Below are 19733 nucleotides of genomic sequence, written 5' to 3' on the forward strand. Positions count from 1 at the left end.
AATCTGAACTGCGGATGCAGTGGCCAGGTACCAGGAAAGAGCCCCAAAACTTTTGAATTTCATTTCCTTTTCCAGCATGAGCTCTGAACAGGGTTGCGATGCAGTCTCAAATGCAAAAAGAGCTTCAGCATGGACTATATGTGCTGTCCAGAGCGGTCACAATGGTGCACTGTGGGATACTGCCCGGAGGCCAATACCATCGATTTGCAGCCACACTAACCCTAATCCGATATGGTAATACTAATTTTAGCGCTACTCCTCTTGTTGGGAAGGAGTACAGAAACCGATTTAAAGAGCCCTTTATATCGGTATAAAGGGCCTCGTAGTGTGGATGCGTGCGGCATTAAATCGGTTTAACGCTGCTAAAATCAGTTTAAACGCGTAGTATAGACCAGGCCTCTGTAGCACAAGGCCTAATAGATCTACGAGGCTGTCAATGGAATTTTGACTCCTAAATTTCTTTTAAAAATGAGATTTAGGCTCCTAAATCGTTAGGTGTTGTGATACTAATACAGTAATATATAAATATCTAAAAAAAACTCTGGGTCTAAGTGCTAAGTGAAAATTATATCTATATCTAGTTTCAAACTTCAGCTATATCTGCTATAGACTTAAATGAAACATTTTGTTTTTCTCAGTTCCGTAGTAGCAAATTCTGCAATAAATATGTTACAATTCAATTCAGAATTGCTTTGACTAATTTACCAAAGTGGTTAGTCCTGTCTCTGGTGAATTCTTTAATTCATGTCAAAAGAGATTATTGATTTTATGTATATTTGCAAAGTTGGAAAGAATTTTAATGGCTTCAAAATTCTGTAGAACTTTATAAAAAGTCAGCTTTTCCATCCATGAACTTTTTAATGGCCTCCATCTGGTGCAGCATCCAGAATATATTTGTGCCAGCCAGCATCAGTGTTATATTTGAAATATTATACCAACTGCTTTATAGATATTTAAACAGAGCACCACCCAGGATCAGCATGACAGAGATGATGAGCCATGCTCACCATGAACTGTATCATACTCCCTTTTCGTTTGAGCTTGGTTATGAAAGGGCTATAGGAAGTAGAACACGTAGACTGAGGCCTCTTTACGTGGTAGCAAGTCAGTCCCTCTACCTGGTTAGTTTTCTAGATGAGCTCCAAGGTACGAAAAATAAAGGGAAGAGGAGATGACCCTATCAAGCTCCATTCTTACTAACTTATATATTACTGCATACAGATGTAGTTTATAGTCCCACATCTACTGCTAAGATAAAGTTCCTCAAATAGCTGTGTAACGCCGACAGACCCCAGTTTTCAGTAGGCAGGATTAAACTGGGGATCTCTTGAGCTTAGTGCATGAGCCTCTACAGCATGAGCTAAAAGCCAACTGGCTCTTAGCTAGGGCTGTAGCAGACTCATTTTCTCTCTCTTTAAGTGGTCTCGGTGCCACGAGATGGGACAGAACACCACACCCAGCAGGTGTGTGGGTTACACCTGCACTTCAACAGAACATCAGGAGAAATCATGCCAAAGATCTCCTTTGAATCGACAGTGATTCCTCCTGACTTGGTCCCTTGACTTGATTTCATGTGATTAAAAAGAGTCCCTTAAGTCTGCATTGATGTGCATTTCTCCTAGATGTTCCTAAGGAGGGCTGTTGCCCCTTTTTAAAATCTGTCTTAGAAAAAGTTACTTTTCCTCTTAATGAAACTTTCCTTGTATTCCTGATTGCTGCAGTCCTCAATAACAAAAGCAATGTGTATGTGAAAATCAATACAATATTTCCTAATTCTTAATTTTTTCACTACTTTTAAGCCTTATGTAACTATATCAATGTTTGACCATGCTCTGTTCTTTCACATTTGATATAATCAGGTCCTTCTTCCTTATTAGTAGTCGCTTGGTGCACAAACACTACTTCTGCTCATTGCCATATCTCAACTATACACCAGGGAAGACATTGCCTTCACTTCCATAACTTAAAAAGACTCAGTCCCAGGTCTGAAACCCCAAGTGATTCATAAACCACACTGAACCCCATGAAGTATGAACTTAATATTTCTATTGGTACAGCTTGTGCCAATGTGCTTTTGCCACTATATGCAGTAGTCGGAGGGACATAAGTACTTATGAGCAGCGAAAGAAGCAATCTGTATTGTTTAGAACAAGAGATAATTGTAACGTTTTACCTAGGCAGTTTTCAGAAATGAAACTGATAATTTGGCATCACCTTTGAAATGCTTATTCCATTTAGAGAACCCAGCCACCTCAGATTATTCTGCAAAATGGATTGTTCCGTAATGCACTTTATGAATGTTGTACAACTTCTAGTGTTTCAAATGTTTGTTTTCAGGATGAAGGGTTATCATTAGAAGCAAGGGCCTCCTCAAATCAAGTTACTCAGAATAGTCTTAATTGGTTTAATAGATAAATGTATTCATTTTAGCATATAGTTTTTACCATTAATACCAATATTTTAAGCCATTCCACTGATCACCTTTTAAGCCAGATTTGATTATCAAACCTACAGAGTCATTTGGGGACCAAATTTATAATCCAAACAGCAGTTTTTACTGTTATCTACATAACACAAATAATGAGCATCTCAATTCTGCTCTCAGCTACACCTGTGCATCCACATAGGTTAGCATAGGAGTAGCCGAGGGCAGAATCTGGCACACTGTCTTCCTGAAGGATATAAATACTTATTATGTCTGAAACTTAAAATGAGAAAATAGGAATTACATTGAATAATACTCAAACGTAAGGATTTATGTACAATACCCATCATCTACTGCCAACATATGCTCTTGGATTATATTAGTCTGGAAATTATTTTAACCCTTTTTAAAGTTTAATGTCTTTGGACTAAGACTGAAATGCCACATATCCTATTGCTGATTATTAGGAACAGATGAATAGGACTCTGTTCCTTATATGCTACGGCTGTCACTTTCAGCAAGGAGAAAAAATTGTACTGCGTGTTTTGTAAACTCCTGAGATCTAAGTTGGCTCTTTTAATGTCCTAAAACCTCAACAATAATGAGAACAAAAGGTTCCAGAATTCTAGCCACATAGAGAGACAGTAAAATATCCATTAAAGCCAAATCCCTGCATCATGAGCATGGAACACTTGGAAAATATTTGGGGGCCTTGGCATCCAAAGAGCATGAGACAGGCTTTTAATAAAGAGACTAGATAAAATATTACAAATAGTCCTTCTGTCTCCTGCACCTTTGTAAATCAGGTTTGACTCAAATGGATTTATACCTTTGCAAAATCAGTGTCAGTGGGAGGAGACTGAGGCCCAGAGTCTCAGTACAGCGTATCAGTTGAATAAACCTGATAAATAATCAAGGCAGAGTCTCAGTTTAAATACAATGAATTCCTGTATAAATCCATTCACATTATAAAATAAACCTGTTAAGAACATACAGTAAATGTCACTAAACTATTTGCAATTAAATGCTCTCCACTGTAAAGCTGATGATGTATCCATAGTAGTATTTGGAGCTCAGAATTCTTAGTTATAAAGAATGCCTGGCTAGACCTTTTACAGAATGTGTTAATTGCAAATACTTTGAGTGCATTGATCCATAGCCACTCTGATTAAGTAATTATGCCAAACAGCACCTATGAGAACTGACAAGAGATTGTTTTGAAAGAACCACACAAGAGCTACATTTAAATGAGTGCTGTTGGCCAATTTCTAGTGTATTTCTCTTTCCTTGCTTTTTCTTTCAATAGCTACAGTTTCAGCAATATAATTTTCTTCAGAACTACTAAAAGTTTAAATTCAGATTAAATTTAGATTCAGATTGTTTTCACTTTATCTTATGCTGTTCCGAACTAAGCATCTGAGAGAGTTGGGGGAGGGCGGAATTCCCTTCCAATTTTCTTTGTTCTTTTGCTCAAAGACTTGTCTGAGCTATACGAAGATCAGTGTAATTGCTTACATTACAAAAGCTTCCACCTACCCTATCATACTGCTCTGTCAACTTGGCCATTTTCATAGAATCATAGGACTGGAAGGGACTTCGAGAGGTCATCTAGTCCAGTCCCCTGCACTCATGGCAGGGCTAAGGATTATCTAGACCATCCCTGACTGATGTTTTTCTAACCTGCTCTTAAAAATCTCCAATGATGGAGATTCCACAACCTCCCTAGGCAATTTATTCCTGTGGTTAACCACCCTGACAGCAATTTAAGCCCACTGCTTCTTGTCCTATCCTCAGAGGTTAAGAAGAACAATATTTCTCCCTCTTCTTTGTAAGAACCTTTTAACGTACTTGAAAACTGTTATCATATCCCCTCTCAGTCTTCTCTTTTCCAGAGTTTTTTCAATCTTCCCTCCTAGGTCATGTTTTCTAGACCTTTAATAATTTTTGTTGCTCTTCTCCAGACTTTCTCCAATTTGTCCACATCTTTCCTGAAATGTGACACCCAGATCTGGACATAATACTCCAGTTGAGGCTTAATCAGCGCAGAGTAGAGCAGAAGAATTATTTGTCTTGTCTTCCTGTTATTACATCCCAGAATGAAGTTTGCTTTTTTTGCAACAGGGTTACACTGTTGACTCATATTTAGCTTGTGGTCCACTATGACCCCCAGATCCCTTTCCGCAGTGCTCCTTCCTAGGCAGTCATTTCTCATTTTGTATGTGTTTATGTGATTCTTCCTTCCTTCCTAAGTGAAGTACTTTGCATTTGTCCATATTGAATTTCATTCTGTTTACTTCAGACCATTTCTCCAGTTTGTCCAGATCATTTTGAATTATAATCCTATCCTCCAAACCACTTGCAACCCCTCCCAGCTTGGTATCATCCATAAATTTTATAAGTGTACTCTCTAGGCCATTATCTAAATCATTGATGAAAATACTGAACAGAACCGGACCCAGAACTGACCCCTGCTTGACCCCACTCATTATGTCCTTCCAGCATGACTGTGAACCACTGATAACTAGTCTTTGGGGATGGTTTTCCAACCAGTTTTACACCCACCTTATAGTAGCTCCATCTAGGTTGCATATCCCTAGTTTGTTTATGAGAAGGTCACGTGAGACAATATCAAAAGCCTCACTAAAGTCAAGATACACCATGTCTACTGCTTCCCCCCCATCCACAAGGCTTGTTACTCTGTCAAAGGCTATCAGATTGGTTTGACATGATTTGTTCTTGACAAACCCATGCTGATGGTTACTTATCACCTTATTATTTTCTAGATGTTTGCAAATTGATTGCTTAATTATTTGCTCCATTATCTTTCCGGGTACAGCAGTTAAGCTGACTGGTCTGTAATTCCCCGGGTTGTCCTTATTTCCCTTTTTATAGATGGGCACTATATTTGCCCTTTTCCAGTTTTATGGAATGGCTCCCGTCTTCCATGACTTTTCAAAGATAATCACTAATGGCTCAGATATCTGAGTATTCTAGAATGCATTTCATCAGGCCCTGGTGAATTGAAGATGTCTAACTTGTCTAAGTAGTTTTTTACTTGTTCTTTCCCTATTTTATCCTCTGATTCTACCTCATTTTCACTGGCATTCAGTATGTTAGACATCCAATCACCACCAACCTTCTTGGTGAAAACTGAAACAAGGAAGTCATTAAGCACCTTTGCCATTTCCATGTTTTCTGTTATTTTCCACCCCTCATTGAATAACAGGCCTACACTGTCCTTGGCCTTCCCCTTGCTTCTAATATATTTGTAGAATGTTTTCTTGTTACCCTTTATGTCTCATGCTAGTGTGATCTCATTTTGTGCCGTGGCCTTTCTAATTTTGTCTCTACATACTTGTGTTATTTGTTTATATTCATCCTTTATAATTTGACCGAGTTTCCACTTTTTGTAGGACTCTTTTTTGAGTTTTAGATCACTGAAGATCTCCTGGTGAAGCCAGGGTGGTCTCTTGCCATGTTTCCTATCTTTCCTACGCAGTAAAATAGTTTGCTCTTGTGCATTAATAATGTCTCTTTGAAAAACTGCCAACTGTCTTCAATTGTTTTCCCCTGAGACTTGTTTCCAATGGGATCTTACCTACCAACTCCCTGAGTTTGCTAACATCAGCCTTCTTGAAATCCGTTGTCTATTTTGCTGTTCTCCCTCCTACCATTCCTTAGAATCATGAACTCTACCATTTCATGATCACTTTCTCCCAAGCTGCCTTCCATTTTCAAATTCTCAACCAGTTCCTCCCTATCTGTCAAAATCAAAACTAGAACAGCCTCTCATCTAGTAGCTTTCTCCACCTTCTGAAATAAAAAATTGTCTCCAGTACATTCCAAGAACTTGTTGGATAATCCGTGCTCTGCTGTGTTATTTTCCCATAGTCACAAAGGTGAGTTTGAGGGTGTCAAACCTCCACATTTCCAAATGTGTCAGATTTTTAAACAATTTCCTCGCATACAAGCAAATCTTACCCTTTTTCAGAAGTGCTCAGTGCTTGGTTTTTATAACTCCATAGCATGGGTTTGATCTCGCCCCCTGCCTTTATGTTGGTGTTTTAAATATTTTAATAGCTCACATATTTTTAAGAAAACAGATACTTTCAATAAAATGATATCTGTAAGCACATAAAATCAAGCCTTGCCTCTTTCTAAAGGGAATTTAAAATAAGCAGGTGCTTAGGAAAGAGCAGGGCCACTTGCATCTCTTTACAGGTTTCTTCAAAGAAATGCCTTGTTGGGAGATTTTTCCAGCTTCATCCTATACCTTTTTAGTATCATTAATTATCTCTGTATCTAAATTACCAGGTGCTCATTGGTGGGCTCACACTTTTCTATACATTATTGAATGAAATTGTTGCATAGACATGGGATAATGGCACATGTAGCAGTAGGTATATCAGCAGGTAATAGCTGTTCTAAACCTCTTTTATCTGTGGCTTCTCTGATATTCATCTCAGCAAACTACCCTCTTATTAATCCAGCAGATGTTTCTTTTACGGTTTAGTAAAAGCCTCCTAGCTTTGTCCTCTGCACTGCATTATGCCATTATGGCTCCAGCATCAGAAACATAATAATCACCCCTGCCAGAGGCACCCAGACTTATTAAAATTTAACTAATTGCACCACCTTGCTAGTGAACATTCAGGCAAGTTCCTGGGCACTGGCTCATTCTGAAGGGGATGCCTCCTTCCTTTCCCAAGCCAACAACCGTTCTGCAGCTGCATCCACAGCCTGGTGCTGAGGTAGCTCCTGTGCCTCCTAAACTGTCCTCAAGAGTAGAGGACTATTGAATAGATTCCATCTAACCAGAACCCCTCATGCATGTTCCTCTGTAGCTCTCATGCTTCACCCTCAAACTCACCTTTGTGACTGTGGTCTACAGTGAGCGCTGGATGTGCCCCCTCTGCACAGGGTCCCCAAATTCTGCTACATTGGTGGACCTCTGGTCCTGCAAATGGGGAGCAGGATTTACCAGTTAAATAGTCGGGGCCAAAATCTTTGGCCCTGATGTGGCCCTTTTGTACCACCAATGCTACCAAAGCACCATAAAGCTGAGCTGACCAGCTAACTGATGATTCTCCTGGTGTAAGTGCCCCAGCTGTCAATCTCATTGCTCAGGACCTGGGATTTGGGATCTGGTGTGTATCAGAAGTGACGCCGGTGACGTTAATGGAGTTTTACTGATTTAAAATTGGCGTAATATCAGAGCAGATTCAATTCTTAGAACCAGTCAAGTTTTATTCTTTATTCTGTATTTACTTCCTAAATCATAACTTTATTTGAACGTATTCTCATAAACACCATGTTGCCACTGTATATTTCCTACATTGATTCAGTACGTTTTACCTAAAGTAGTACATTTGCCTTTGCTTGATTTTGGAAGTTACAATGGTGCAGAGAGATTTCTGATTTCCTTCCAGGGGACTTTTGCAGTCCACTTGGGGATCTGTGTTGTCTTATTTGCACTTTCTCACTCAATTTCTACCAGGTTTCCCAACAATTTGCAGGGAGAATTCCTGTGGGACATCTTCAAACCACATCCTGCCCCAGAACTCCTCGTTGTCCTTTCTAGAGTTTTGTGTTTTCACATTTTAGAATAATTCACCACAAGACAACACTATATCTTAATGAAGCCCTGGTAGTATGAGAGTGGAGACATTCAGCAGAGGTACACTGAATAAAGACAAGTATATGCACAATGTAAAACAAAAAATGGAATGTGCTATTAGGATGTGCCAAAGAAGCTTAATGGAGGAGCAAAATAGTTTCTGCCAGCATATGCTACCTCATGAGTGTCTCTCTCCATCTTACTCAGGCATGGACTAACTGGATTTATCTGTCACTTTGCAAGGATCCCTGAGAAAGTGTATAAAGATGGGGGAACCCCATATAACTGAGGTTATTCTCTCCAGTTATGTTCTGTGTGGGATATACATATTTTGAGCTACATATCTACCTGGTGATGGATTTCTAATACAGTTCAAGAACTAATATCCCTGGGCCAAACTTGCAGTGTTTAGGAAGTGTCCCAAGTAAGGGTTGGACAGGGGACTCTCAGGGAAGGATGTAGGTTCGTGTTCCCTTTCGTAGAGCTGGCTTTTGGGCCCACAGCGCATTCCCAGGAAGCAGCCAGTGCATTCACCTGACTTCAGGAAATGCCATTGTAACAGGGGTTGCATGTACCACAGAAGAGGGATGATTTGTGTGCATGCTCCCCACCCAATACCTGCACATAGTCTGGACCTAAATAAAATGTTTTCCATACAGTCTATATATTCCATATAGCCCTGTCAGGGAACATAAATAATCATTAGACACCTAATTGTAGAGGTCCCAGTTGTCCTGAGTTTGTACATTTACTTCTAGAATAGAGCTTGCTCAATACAATACAAACTAGCATTCACAGCTTGATGACAGTAAAAATAATACCTTATCTTCCGGTAACAATCCCTTCTTCTTTGAGATATTCCCTTAGTTTGGGGATTTATTTTTCCCTGAGAGACTGCCCGATACCAGTTATGAAATATAAAGAGTAATATGACTGAGGTGTTTGCGTTTGTGGGAGTTACAAAGAGATTTCAGGATCTCCCACGTCTCAGTACTGTGATCAGACTACTGGAGCACATCTCTGTGTCTTTTAGTATGTTATTTATAAGCCCTATTCATAACACTCTCGCCCCATCAAGATACATAGAGCACAGCTGCAACCCACTATGGTCCTCCAGGTATGGATGTGGCAGGGGATGACCAATGGAGTAGAGAAAGGAAATAGATCCCTCTACAGTCCAAATTCTCTTGTTACTATTTTCTCCACTGCTTGTAAGGGCTTTTTAAAACACAGACCTCTTTGTGTTCTCTTTTGTTTGTGATTATTCACATTTGTTAGCTTGTGCTGCACAGTCTGTAGCACCTGCTTCCAGATTAAACCAGCTAACTTTCTGGTTTTTTAAGATTTAGACAGTCAGTATAGAGAGCATAAAGCAAAGATTGCTTTGAAATCTTTTTTTTTTTAACTTTTCCTCTTTAAAAGATCACTTTTCCATTTCGTCTTTAATTTCCTGTCTTTCTTAGTGTCTGTCCTTTACTTGCTCTCAACTCTTGACCTCATCCCAGTGAGCACTGCCTTATGTCTGGTTCTCCCTTAGAAATCATATGCACACCGTACCTGAGAGAGCTACCAGGGACTGCTGCAGCTGGAAGTATGTTTTATACTGAGTTGCTATATTTGATATGGGCTGAAAACTAATGCAGCTAATCCATTGGTAGCGCACTATAAATGCTGCAACTGTAATTACATATATCACATAAAACAAACAGCTCTTATTAAAACAAATGATTTCTGCACTTTGCACACAGGGGAGATATTTTATTATTTAGTAAAGTGTTCACTAAACCAAAGAGAGCCATGAAAAGGATCATCTTAATTTTACTTCTCAAATTTCCTATGGGCTGAAACTAAAAGAAACAAATAATGAAAACATATTTTGTGAAATAAAAATAAAAACAATAACCATCTGGGATCTCATTAATTTCAGAGGTCGAACAAATATATTTGTGGGGATGGAGCAGTATCAGAACAGTATACTTTTTTGCTTATAAGAAGCAATTTTATCCTTATAAACTATTCCAGAATTCATTGATCGAAAGGAGTGGTGTTAAATCAAGAATTAGTATTCTGTTTGCCTGAAATGTCATGAAAATGAACTGTTTTAATAGATTATTTTATTTCTAGGTGGTTTTTGCCCCACCTTTGGTTACAGGATGTGGGTAAGGAATTTCAACAAGTACAATTCGCCTGCCTTCATTGCTTTCCTTGCTTATATTGTCAGCTATTTTTCAGTGAATACTGAGTATTATGTAATATTTTACAAAACTTTTGCAAACATTAGATTTCAACATAGGCAATTCTTTATGAAATGCCTCTAATTATTTACTGTTTTTATTGATTTCTCTATGTTTATTTTTCTTTAATTTATGGCATTGGCAATCGTCTTTCTGCTCACATTGAACATTTTCCACTTCTCCCCAAATACTGTCCAATTACTAATTTTACTACCTGAATTTTGCTCTCTCAAGCTGAAGACCATTTTTATCATTGAATGCTCTCTGCAAATTAGCAGCTGCCCCTCATCACCATCTACCCAACTTGTTTCCAAGTATCATCATTCAGAAAGTTTGAGCTGAAAGTCAAAATCTGAAATTCCTTTCTTGTTCAACTTGTGAAAGTGAACCAAACCAACCTCCTCAGGTGGGGAGCAAGTGCAGCTGCTCAGGTTGACTCCTGTGAGACTTAGGGCTGGTCTACACTGAAAAGTTGGGTTGACCTAGCTGCTTTGCTCAAGGATGTGAAAAATCCACACCCCTCAGGGACATAGGTAAACCTACCTAAGCACTGCTGTTGACAGCACTAGGTTAATGGAAGAATTCTCCCATCCACCTAGCTACAGTCTCTTGGGGAGGTGGATTAACTAGAGATGGGAGAACTTCTCCCATAGCTGTAGTGTCTACACTTAAGAGTAGAGTTAACCTAAGGATTGGAACTGTTGGAGGCAATGTGTTAATGTGATCGGTGAACTGGTTTGCATAAAAGAACCAACTTGAACCTGTCTGAAATTAAACCCAGAACAAGTTGATTTCTCTGCATTATTATTACTTATTTTATTATTGTGGCTGTGATTATTAGGTGTTATCATGAGGGACCAAGAGCATGTTAGGTGCTAACAGAAATTACTAAGGGCAGATGGCCTGATTTTCAGAAGTCCTGGGCTCCCAGAGCATCCACTGACTTTAATGGTTATTGGTGAGCAACACTTCTAAAAAATCCTTGCTACACAAAATGTACAGTCTGAGTTTCGAGTCCTGCAAAGACTAACATATTGGCTTAATTTTACACAGTGGGAGTAATCCAAATGACTTCAGTGAGACTACTCGCAGTGTGCAAAATTAAGCACGTGCATGAGTCTGTGCCCTACTGGGGACTCAACGTGCAACAGTCATAAGCAAACATTGAGGGTCATAAACAAAGAAAGAGAGGTGAGGAGGGAAGAGAAAGGGTTACAGTAGTAAGATCTCAGCAATACTGAGCAAAATGTATATATCTGCATGGCTCCATCTAATCTGGCTTGTTTGTTTTTTAAATAAATATTAATTCAGTCATTTCTCAGAGGTGACTTGGCAGAATTGAGGTTTTAGGAAGGATTTGAATGAGAAAAGGAGGATGATCTGACAAATAGGTTTTGGGAGGGTGAGTCAAACACAGAGGGGAGTATCTTTGATCACTTCTGGTACTATCACAAAATTTCACAAGGCTTTCTGCCCAAATCTGCAGACTCAAGAGATTCATATAATTTGGATGAATTTCAGGGAAACATCCAGACTTTTTGGGTGTCTAGATGAGCTGAACAGCCAAACCTTTCCAGGTTTTCGCATCATTAATTAATACTAACACAAAAGCTTCTACCATGAAGAGCTATGAAAACAGGCAACATGAAAATGTCACACTGTGCTTCACGTACGCTTTGAAAGTATAGCCCTCACGCTTTCTCTCTACTGTTTTATCTTGAGCTTTGTCTTATAAATGCACCAGTTTTATGCAAGCTTCAGATCAGAACCTGTTTCCTCAACACAGCTGCTTGTGTATTCATCTCACAGCTTTGACTACAATATCTTGACCTCTTCTGCTTTATTTATGGGACTGGGAATAGTAAGTGACAGAAGGATCAGAGGTGGTTATCAAGATAGTTGTCATGTCTGTGGAAGGATAGCCACAGAATCCAGAGATTTCTGTGTGACAAATATATCTGGGTACAACTTTCACATGAAATGTTGGGAGGGTCACAGGTGGGATTTTAAATAAAACTTTATTTATTGGCTCAGAAAACACATTTGGAATGGGACAAAAACCTTTCCTTTCCAAAGTAATGGAGTATGAGCCCTTTATTCTTCGTGAAAATTACAACCCTAACAATTTTTTTTATACTTATAAAAAAGCTTCCTGCTGTTTTAGGGAAATGTCAGCAGTAAATCCTATGGATAATTAGGACATTTGTGTCATAAATACACTGAGGCTTCACAGTATCCCAGCCAACAAAGGCTTCAAATAACAACCTGGAACCATTGGTTCACCTATACACATACAGCCTTAATCCATCTCACCATCTACGTAATGTTACCTGAAGCTCCTTTTTAATAATAATAATAATAATAAATAATAATAATAATGATAATATTTCAATTTCAGAGTATCTTTCATTCAGAAGGATCCTAAAGTGTTTTATAAATGAAACTGATAGACAAATGTATACTCAGGGGCCAAGATTTTCCTTATATTGGGAACACCTCAGAGCAGGGACTGTTCTTCTTAAATGTTTTGAAAGTGCCTAACACAGAATAGGTGCTACCACAAATAAATAAATAAAGGTATCTATTGATTTAGGTGCCTCACTGAAAACACCTTGAATGGGCCTGTTTTTCTGAAAGGGCTGAGCTCCCACCATTTGAAAATCGCACAATACTCCCAAAAAACAGAGGCATCCAAAATCACTAATTGCTTTTGAAAATGTTGGGGTGGGTTCATTATTTCCAACCCTGAAATGCTGCTGCATTGAGGTGAAATGCCAACAGCTTTTGAATAGCACACAGTAACATCACAAAACAATTTAACACAGGGAATTGAAAAGAATACAATGTCTTATTGAAAGTACAGGAGAAATTTGGAGAGGTAGAATGAAATTATTTGAGTTGGAATTTGGCTATGGCACTGGTCTTAACATCTGTAGATTTATGAAAAATGCCAAGGGTTCTGTAATGGCCATAGATTGTCAGGTACTTGGTTTTATATTTTATCCACATGATGAAAGATTATTCTTCTGCAGAAAGACTGTAATCCCTGTTGAGAAGCTTTTCATCATATTCCATGATGGATTGTCCATGAACAATGTATCCAAAAATGTCACAGAATATCAGGACATATATGCAAAATGTCACAAGGCCAAATTTCATGTCTAAAAACTCCTGTGCTGGGCATTCTGTCATGTCATGCTGACTCTTGCCTTATGCTGGATACCAAAATAAAGTAGCAAAGGTTCTAGCATTTTGCAGCATATAGCAGGGATGACAGTGAAGTGTAGAGGATGCATCCTCCAGAGTCCAATCCCGCAAGGTACAGATTGATTTCAAGGTTTGCTGTGCCCTCAGGTTTGCTATGTCACAGTTCAAACTAAGAGCCTGCTTCTGCTCCCCGTGTTTTGCCATTTGTCTTAGTGTATGCACATCATGCCTCAGATGGCATGTAAACAGAATTCGTCACTGAATTTGGTCTACTGATTGGATCATTAGCTTACCCATCCCGGGCCAGGTATTGACAGGGAGTGCATGTGAACACTGATCCATGCCATTGAATGATATGGGCAGGGTAGGGATCTTTGTGTATATGTTTGGGCAGCAACAGAATATTTCCAGACTGGTTTAGCAAACTGGTTATGAAATCTGCATAACACTTGTCTGTGTCTACACTTTGCTTCTTGTGTTAGCAGTACACATCCTGTTAGTGTGGAGCATTGTGGGATGGCTTCTGAAAGCCAGCAACAGTCAATGTAAACAACTCCGTGTCTACACTGACACTGCATTAATCTGACTATATTGACATTGACTCTACTATAGAGATGGAGATAAGTCAGTGTAGTGGGCAAGTAACCCATCAGTGGGAGTGAAATTTTAGTGTAGACACATAGTTAGGTCCACATAAGCTGTCTTGTGTCAGCCTAACTCTGTGATATACACCAGGGCTCACTTATTACTCTTGTTCTGGTCTGTTCATTCGCTGCTCTCTCCTAGTACCTTTTAAAAACAGGCATTCCGATTACATGAACTGATTTGGTTAGAAATGCTTTTTTTCCATTAAAGCTAAAAAAATAGGACCCAATTCTGCACAGTACTGAATTCTTCCTGGGAAGTGTTGTCCACCACCAACTCTCATCTGAGACTCAGCACCCTTCCGGATTGTACCCAGAGGCTGACCGCTGACTTAACACAACAGCCCTGAGGCCACTTGACTTACCGTACATTTCTCTGTGTGTAAAGTTGTCTTTGTGGTTGAAAGTAGATAAATCTGAGTAAGTAAAATATCACTACAGGATATTTTCTTTGACTTATTGAATTAAAGTCCATGAAGCTCTTTCTACCTATGCAGCAAGCACTGAAGATGTCAAGGAGGCATAGTGATATGCACTCAGTAGTCCAGAGTTCCAATCCTAGGCTTCCTAGAAATGAGGTTCCTAAATAAATGTTTCATAAGCTTCAGGTTTGTGCCATGGGGATAGATTACTTCTTTCTAGACTACTGAATTTTTTTCCTAATATAATCAGTAGTCAAAGCGGTATTTATATATGGAGTTTAGAATGGAGTAGACTATGGGAAATATTCTAAAAATATAAATGACCTGCCCAGCTGTTATACTTAATTAAAACATCACTAACTATTCTTCCCTGCTGCACTTGATTTCTAATAATTTCTCTTCAAAATTGACTTTGCAAATGAAATTGCTGTGAATGAGTGATTGTAGAGGGTGAATGCTTGTTCAGAAAGAAAAAGGTGCTGTTAATTTTTAACTTTGAAAGCTAATATGGAATGAGTAGAATCTTCCCCAAAAACTGGTGATCAAGATAGATAGGTTCCCGCCATCAGTAATGAAAAAGAAGTGACATGTTTATCTTTACAGTCCTCTTGTTCTTGTGACCATAATGATATCCAGACAAAAACTGACAGGTCACATTGCCTCCTTCATAAGCAGAGGAGACTGAGATCTGATGGATATTGGCCTGAGACACACTGAAGGGTGAATGCAGCTACATCCTCCCTGTATTCCATCGAAACATCCCCATTGGTGCTCCAAGGAATATAAGATCTCCAAGTGGGTAGGGAACAGGCTGGGCCAGAGTTAAGTAGATGAGTATGATTTTAGCATCTTTTTTCCTAGAAACTTGTAGGATTTTTATGGGTAGGTGAATACTGATCCTTTTAGCATCAGCTTACCCACTTTTCCCATCCACAGTTTGGAAATGCCATTAAGGAACTAATGGAGAAAACAGACTGCAAGGATCCCCTGAAAGCATAACTCATGCAGCATCTATGGTTCTGCAGATCTGCTGTGATCCAACCAGTCCTAGTTAGGGGAGAACCCTTGTTCCTAATGAAAGCATTCCCAGGAAGCTAAGCCTAAACTCACAGAATTTCTTTGTCCTTGACAGGGAGTAGTTCACTGAGTCAGGGGCCAAGTTATGCACATCTCTCTAGGGTTGGACAGTTTCTGAACTCTCATTACCTGTTAAATTAGCTTTTCCCTACCCTCTCAATCCTAGAGGTAGCTGTTCCTGGTCAGACTTGAACACTGTGTCAAGGTGACATTTCATTGGTGTAGCTTGCTCTGCTATTGCCTGTGCTGTGACTCTTCAGTAGTAAGGGACTTCACTCCCAAGCTGAATCAACAAAACAACACCTTTCACAAGCAACATATACAGTGTGCAAAATGGATGGCTGTGTGGGAAGTCCCATTTACCTTGTGTAGTTTGGTCCTTTATTGGAAGATTTCCGTAGTGGCCTCACATCTCATTAGTCAAGGACTTCTGCCATTACTTGCAAAGACATAGTAGTATAAATATAGGTATGTGATAAATAAAAGATAAGCTTGTACAGTAATAAGAGCTACACTATAGTTAATACTGCGTTGTCTTCCTCTATAAGCCCTTGTTTTTACATACCCATTACTTTCTCAAAACTTCTTCTTTGGGGCTTAACCTTTCCTTCCTTGGATTTAGCCTCAGAGTGGAGGCAGTGATTGTTACTCTCTTTAAAAGGAGAGTAAAGAAAGTCCATCAGACCATTTCTGAGTTATGGAGGAGTGGGGAAAAAATCATCTTCCCTCTGCCCAGAATTAAAAAAAAATAAACTTTCACCTTTTGCCAAGAATGTAGAAATGACGGAACAAAAAAATTCTTCCAACTTGGCAAGTGCATATGGACTTTTCCTTAAGTTTGAGGGGGAAAATGAATAAAAAAGTTACGTTCTCGAAAAAACTATAGTGTCTCACTTGAAAATTAGGAGCAGGCTACCTCCAGAAACAGAGTGGGGAGCAGTTAGAAAGCAGAAAAAATGGCAAATCCATACATATTAGTGCTACTCATAATAGATTCATTAACTACAGTCATAAGAGCAATGAGTTTAACTTGAGAAGGCAAGCAGTGGGACTTGTTCTTGGGTAAGTTAGTGGGAGGAGTATTACAGTGTTCCGTGAATTGGAGAAGATGTATTGTGGGTTACCTCAAGAGGGATGTCTGACTCTATTGCACAAAACCATGTTTTGTATTCTAAAAAACTGTTATTAAAATTTAGAATGAGTTCATGGCAAGAAAGATAAAATGGTTTAAATCTGTGAATTCAAGCACTAAAGATAATGCAGAAGCAGAAATATTCATTCTGACAGATGATGTCTAATGTAGCCTTTTTTCTAATAAATATTGGCTTCTGCTGGGCGTTAATCTCTTGGTAGAAATTTATGGAAAAATTAGATGTTTCTCAGTAAAAATTCATAAGGGGAGCAAGTAATAGATGCTTTTGTCTGGCCAACAAAAAGGAAGTGTGACAACCTTTAGAGATGGCAAAGCCTCATTGGCAGTAGAATTGAAAGAACACGACAGCTTTCTTTAAGAAACAGATTTCCTGTGACATTAACAATAGCCTTAAACTGACCCAAATGTGGGTTATAAATTATTCCTAGTGTCCTATTCTAATAAAATTTCTAGGTGAGTTTTTTGTTGTAATTGTTTGACTGATGTTCCCTCTCTGAAGTTCTATGAAGTGACAGCCCTTACTTTAATTACTCACCTATTTCTAAGCGAGAAACTGCAGAGATGGGTGTGTGGGTTGGATTTTAAATCACATCGACCTCTAAGGAGATGCTTGCATATAATAATAAGAAAATCCTTTCATTGTGATTTATATTTCCTTATATGTTGTATGGCTTTCCCTTACCCTTTATCTGTCTTTTACTTCTAAGCTGTTATGCCAGAACTATGCTATGAGTAACAAAAAATGATTAAGTTCTAGTAGAAGATCCTGAAAAAAGTTAACTTGCATGATCTTTGCAATTTAATTTGTTCCTGTTGTTTTGACAGCTTGCACAGACAAGGAGCTGAGAAGTCTTGCTTCCCGACTAAAAGATTGGTTCGGTGCTCTTCACGAGGATGCAAATCGTGTCCTTAAACCAACAAGCTCGGACACAGCACCAGGCAGTAAGAAAATGCTTTATAAAAATGAAGTTCTAGACAAGCTCACATGCATTTAAAGGGCAGAAGAGTCAATACAATCCCTAGTACATCACTATAGTGTCCCTGGGCAAGTATACTATATCTGCACCATATAACAGACCTGATTCTAAGAGATACTGAAAATATACAACTCCCATTGATTTCTAAGGGAGTTACAAGTGCCTCTCAACCCCAAACTGTCCTAAGAGAAGACAGTAAGACACGTACCACACAAACACACACACACAATTCGGACTAGACAATCGGTCTGCTGTTATGGCCACAAACAGTTTGGATACTAATAGAGAGAATCACAAACCTGCCAGCGCATTATATGGCTATGGGCAAAATGGCAAACAGAATATGTGACATATACCCATTAAAAGTACAACACAGAGTCAAATACAGTAAAAATCTTAAATGAATCAACCAGTTCCATAGAATCTCTATGAACAAAAATTCCATGCTTGAATAATAAGAGTATAGCAGTAGGAATATACTACTGATCACCTGACCAGGATAGTGACCGTGATTATGAAATGCCCAGGGAGATTAGAGAGGCTGCAAAAACAGAAAACCTAATAATAATGGAGGATATCAACTTGGGAACACGTCACCTCAGGACAGGATGCAGAGATAAAATTTCTAGGCACCATTAATGACTGCTTCTTAGCGCAGCTAGTCCTGGAACCCACAAGGGGAGAGGCAGACTGTGAAGAGTTACAGCAACAAAATACAAAGGGATCTCACAAATCTGGGTGACAGGACAACAAAATGGCAGATGAAATTCAAAGTAGATAAGTGCAAAGTATTGCACAGTAAACACAATCCCAATTATACATACAAAATGATGGGGTCTAAATTAGCTGTTACTACTCAAGAAAGAGATCTGGGAGTCATTGTGGATAGTTCTCTGAAAAGATCCGCTCAGTCTGCAGTGGCAGTCAAAAAAGCTAACAATCTTAGGAACTGTTAGGAAAGAGATTGATAATAAGAAAGAAAATATCATAATGTCACTATATAAATCCATGGTACGCCCACGCTTTAAATACTCCATGCACTTCTGGTCACCCCATCTCAAAAGAGATGTATTAGAATTGGGAAAAGTACAAAAAAGAGCAACAAAAATGATTAGGGATATGGAATGGCTTCCATATGAGGAGAGATTAAAAAGACCAGGACTGTTCAGCTTGGAAGACAGACGATTAGAGGAGGATATGACTGAGGGTCTATAAAATCATGAATGATGTGGAGAAAGCAAATAAGGAAGTGTCATTTACTCCTTCACATAACACGTGAACCAAGGGTCATGCAATGAAATGAATAGGCAGCAGGTTTAAAACAAACAAAAGGAACTGCTTCTTCACACAACGCACAGTCAGCCTGTGGAACTCGTTGTCAAGGGGATGTTGTGATGGCCAAAAGTACAACCGGGTTCAAAAAAGCTCTTTCCTTTTACTGCTCTCTTTGTATTCCCCTCCTCGGCAGGCTGATCACTTCATTAAATTGAGCTGGTTTGGTTATGCCTGTGAAGCCTTAAGTGGTATGTGCATCCTCAAAGTAATACATTTTGGGGGTGCCCCGTAGCATTAAAAGGAGCAGATGGTGGAAAGATGCCTTGGACACATTCGCGGTCTAGAGAAAGTGTTCCAGTGGAGATTTCTCTGTGCTACATTAAATTTTCAAGATGCTAGTGTGAGTGTAAATAAGCTCTTTGGATGTATTAAATTCACCCCCAGGTGGAAAAAAAAATCACTCCTATTTTTTCCTCTCTTAAAAGGCAAAAAAAAAAGGGAAATCTGCACTGCTTCAAGAATTGGACCTTCAGCCATGTAATATCTGTCTTTCTGATTTAAATTAAGCACCTTGGTTCAGGCACTATGTCTCTCTCTAACTGACAGCATCTCAGGACATAATACTAATATGAATAACATGCACTGAAATAAGGAAATAATCAAACAAATTAGTAGCTAGGATCAGATTCAAATTGCTCTTCA

At 39.0% G+C, this 19733-nt stretch overlaps 1 protein-coding gene across 1 annotated transcript in view; it reads left to right on the top strand.

Annotated features, from left to right (window-relative positions):
* SPOCK1 (SPARC (osteonectin), cwcv and kazal like domains proteoglycan 1) overlaps window positions 1–19733 on the top strand; it is a 511507-nt gene that overhangs the window by 452172 nt on the left and 39602 nt on the right. The window contains exon 7 of the mRNA XM_032780550.2: window positions 17605–17721. Within this exon, the coding sequence (XP_032636441.1) occupies window positions 17605–17721 (117 nt within the window). The remainder of the gene's footprint in view (window positions 1–17604; window positions 17722–19733) is intronic.

The sequence above is a fragment of the Chelonoidis abingdonii genome, chromosome 7 (assembly GCF_003597395.2).
Source record: "Chelonoidis abingdonii isolate Lonesome George chromosome 7, CheloAbing_2.0, whole genome shotgun sequence".
NCBI classification, from domain to species: Eukaryota; Metazoa; Chordata; order Testudines; family Testudinidae; genus Chelonoidis; species Chelonoidis abingdonii.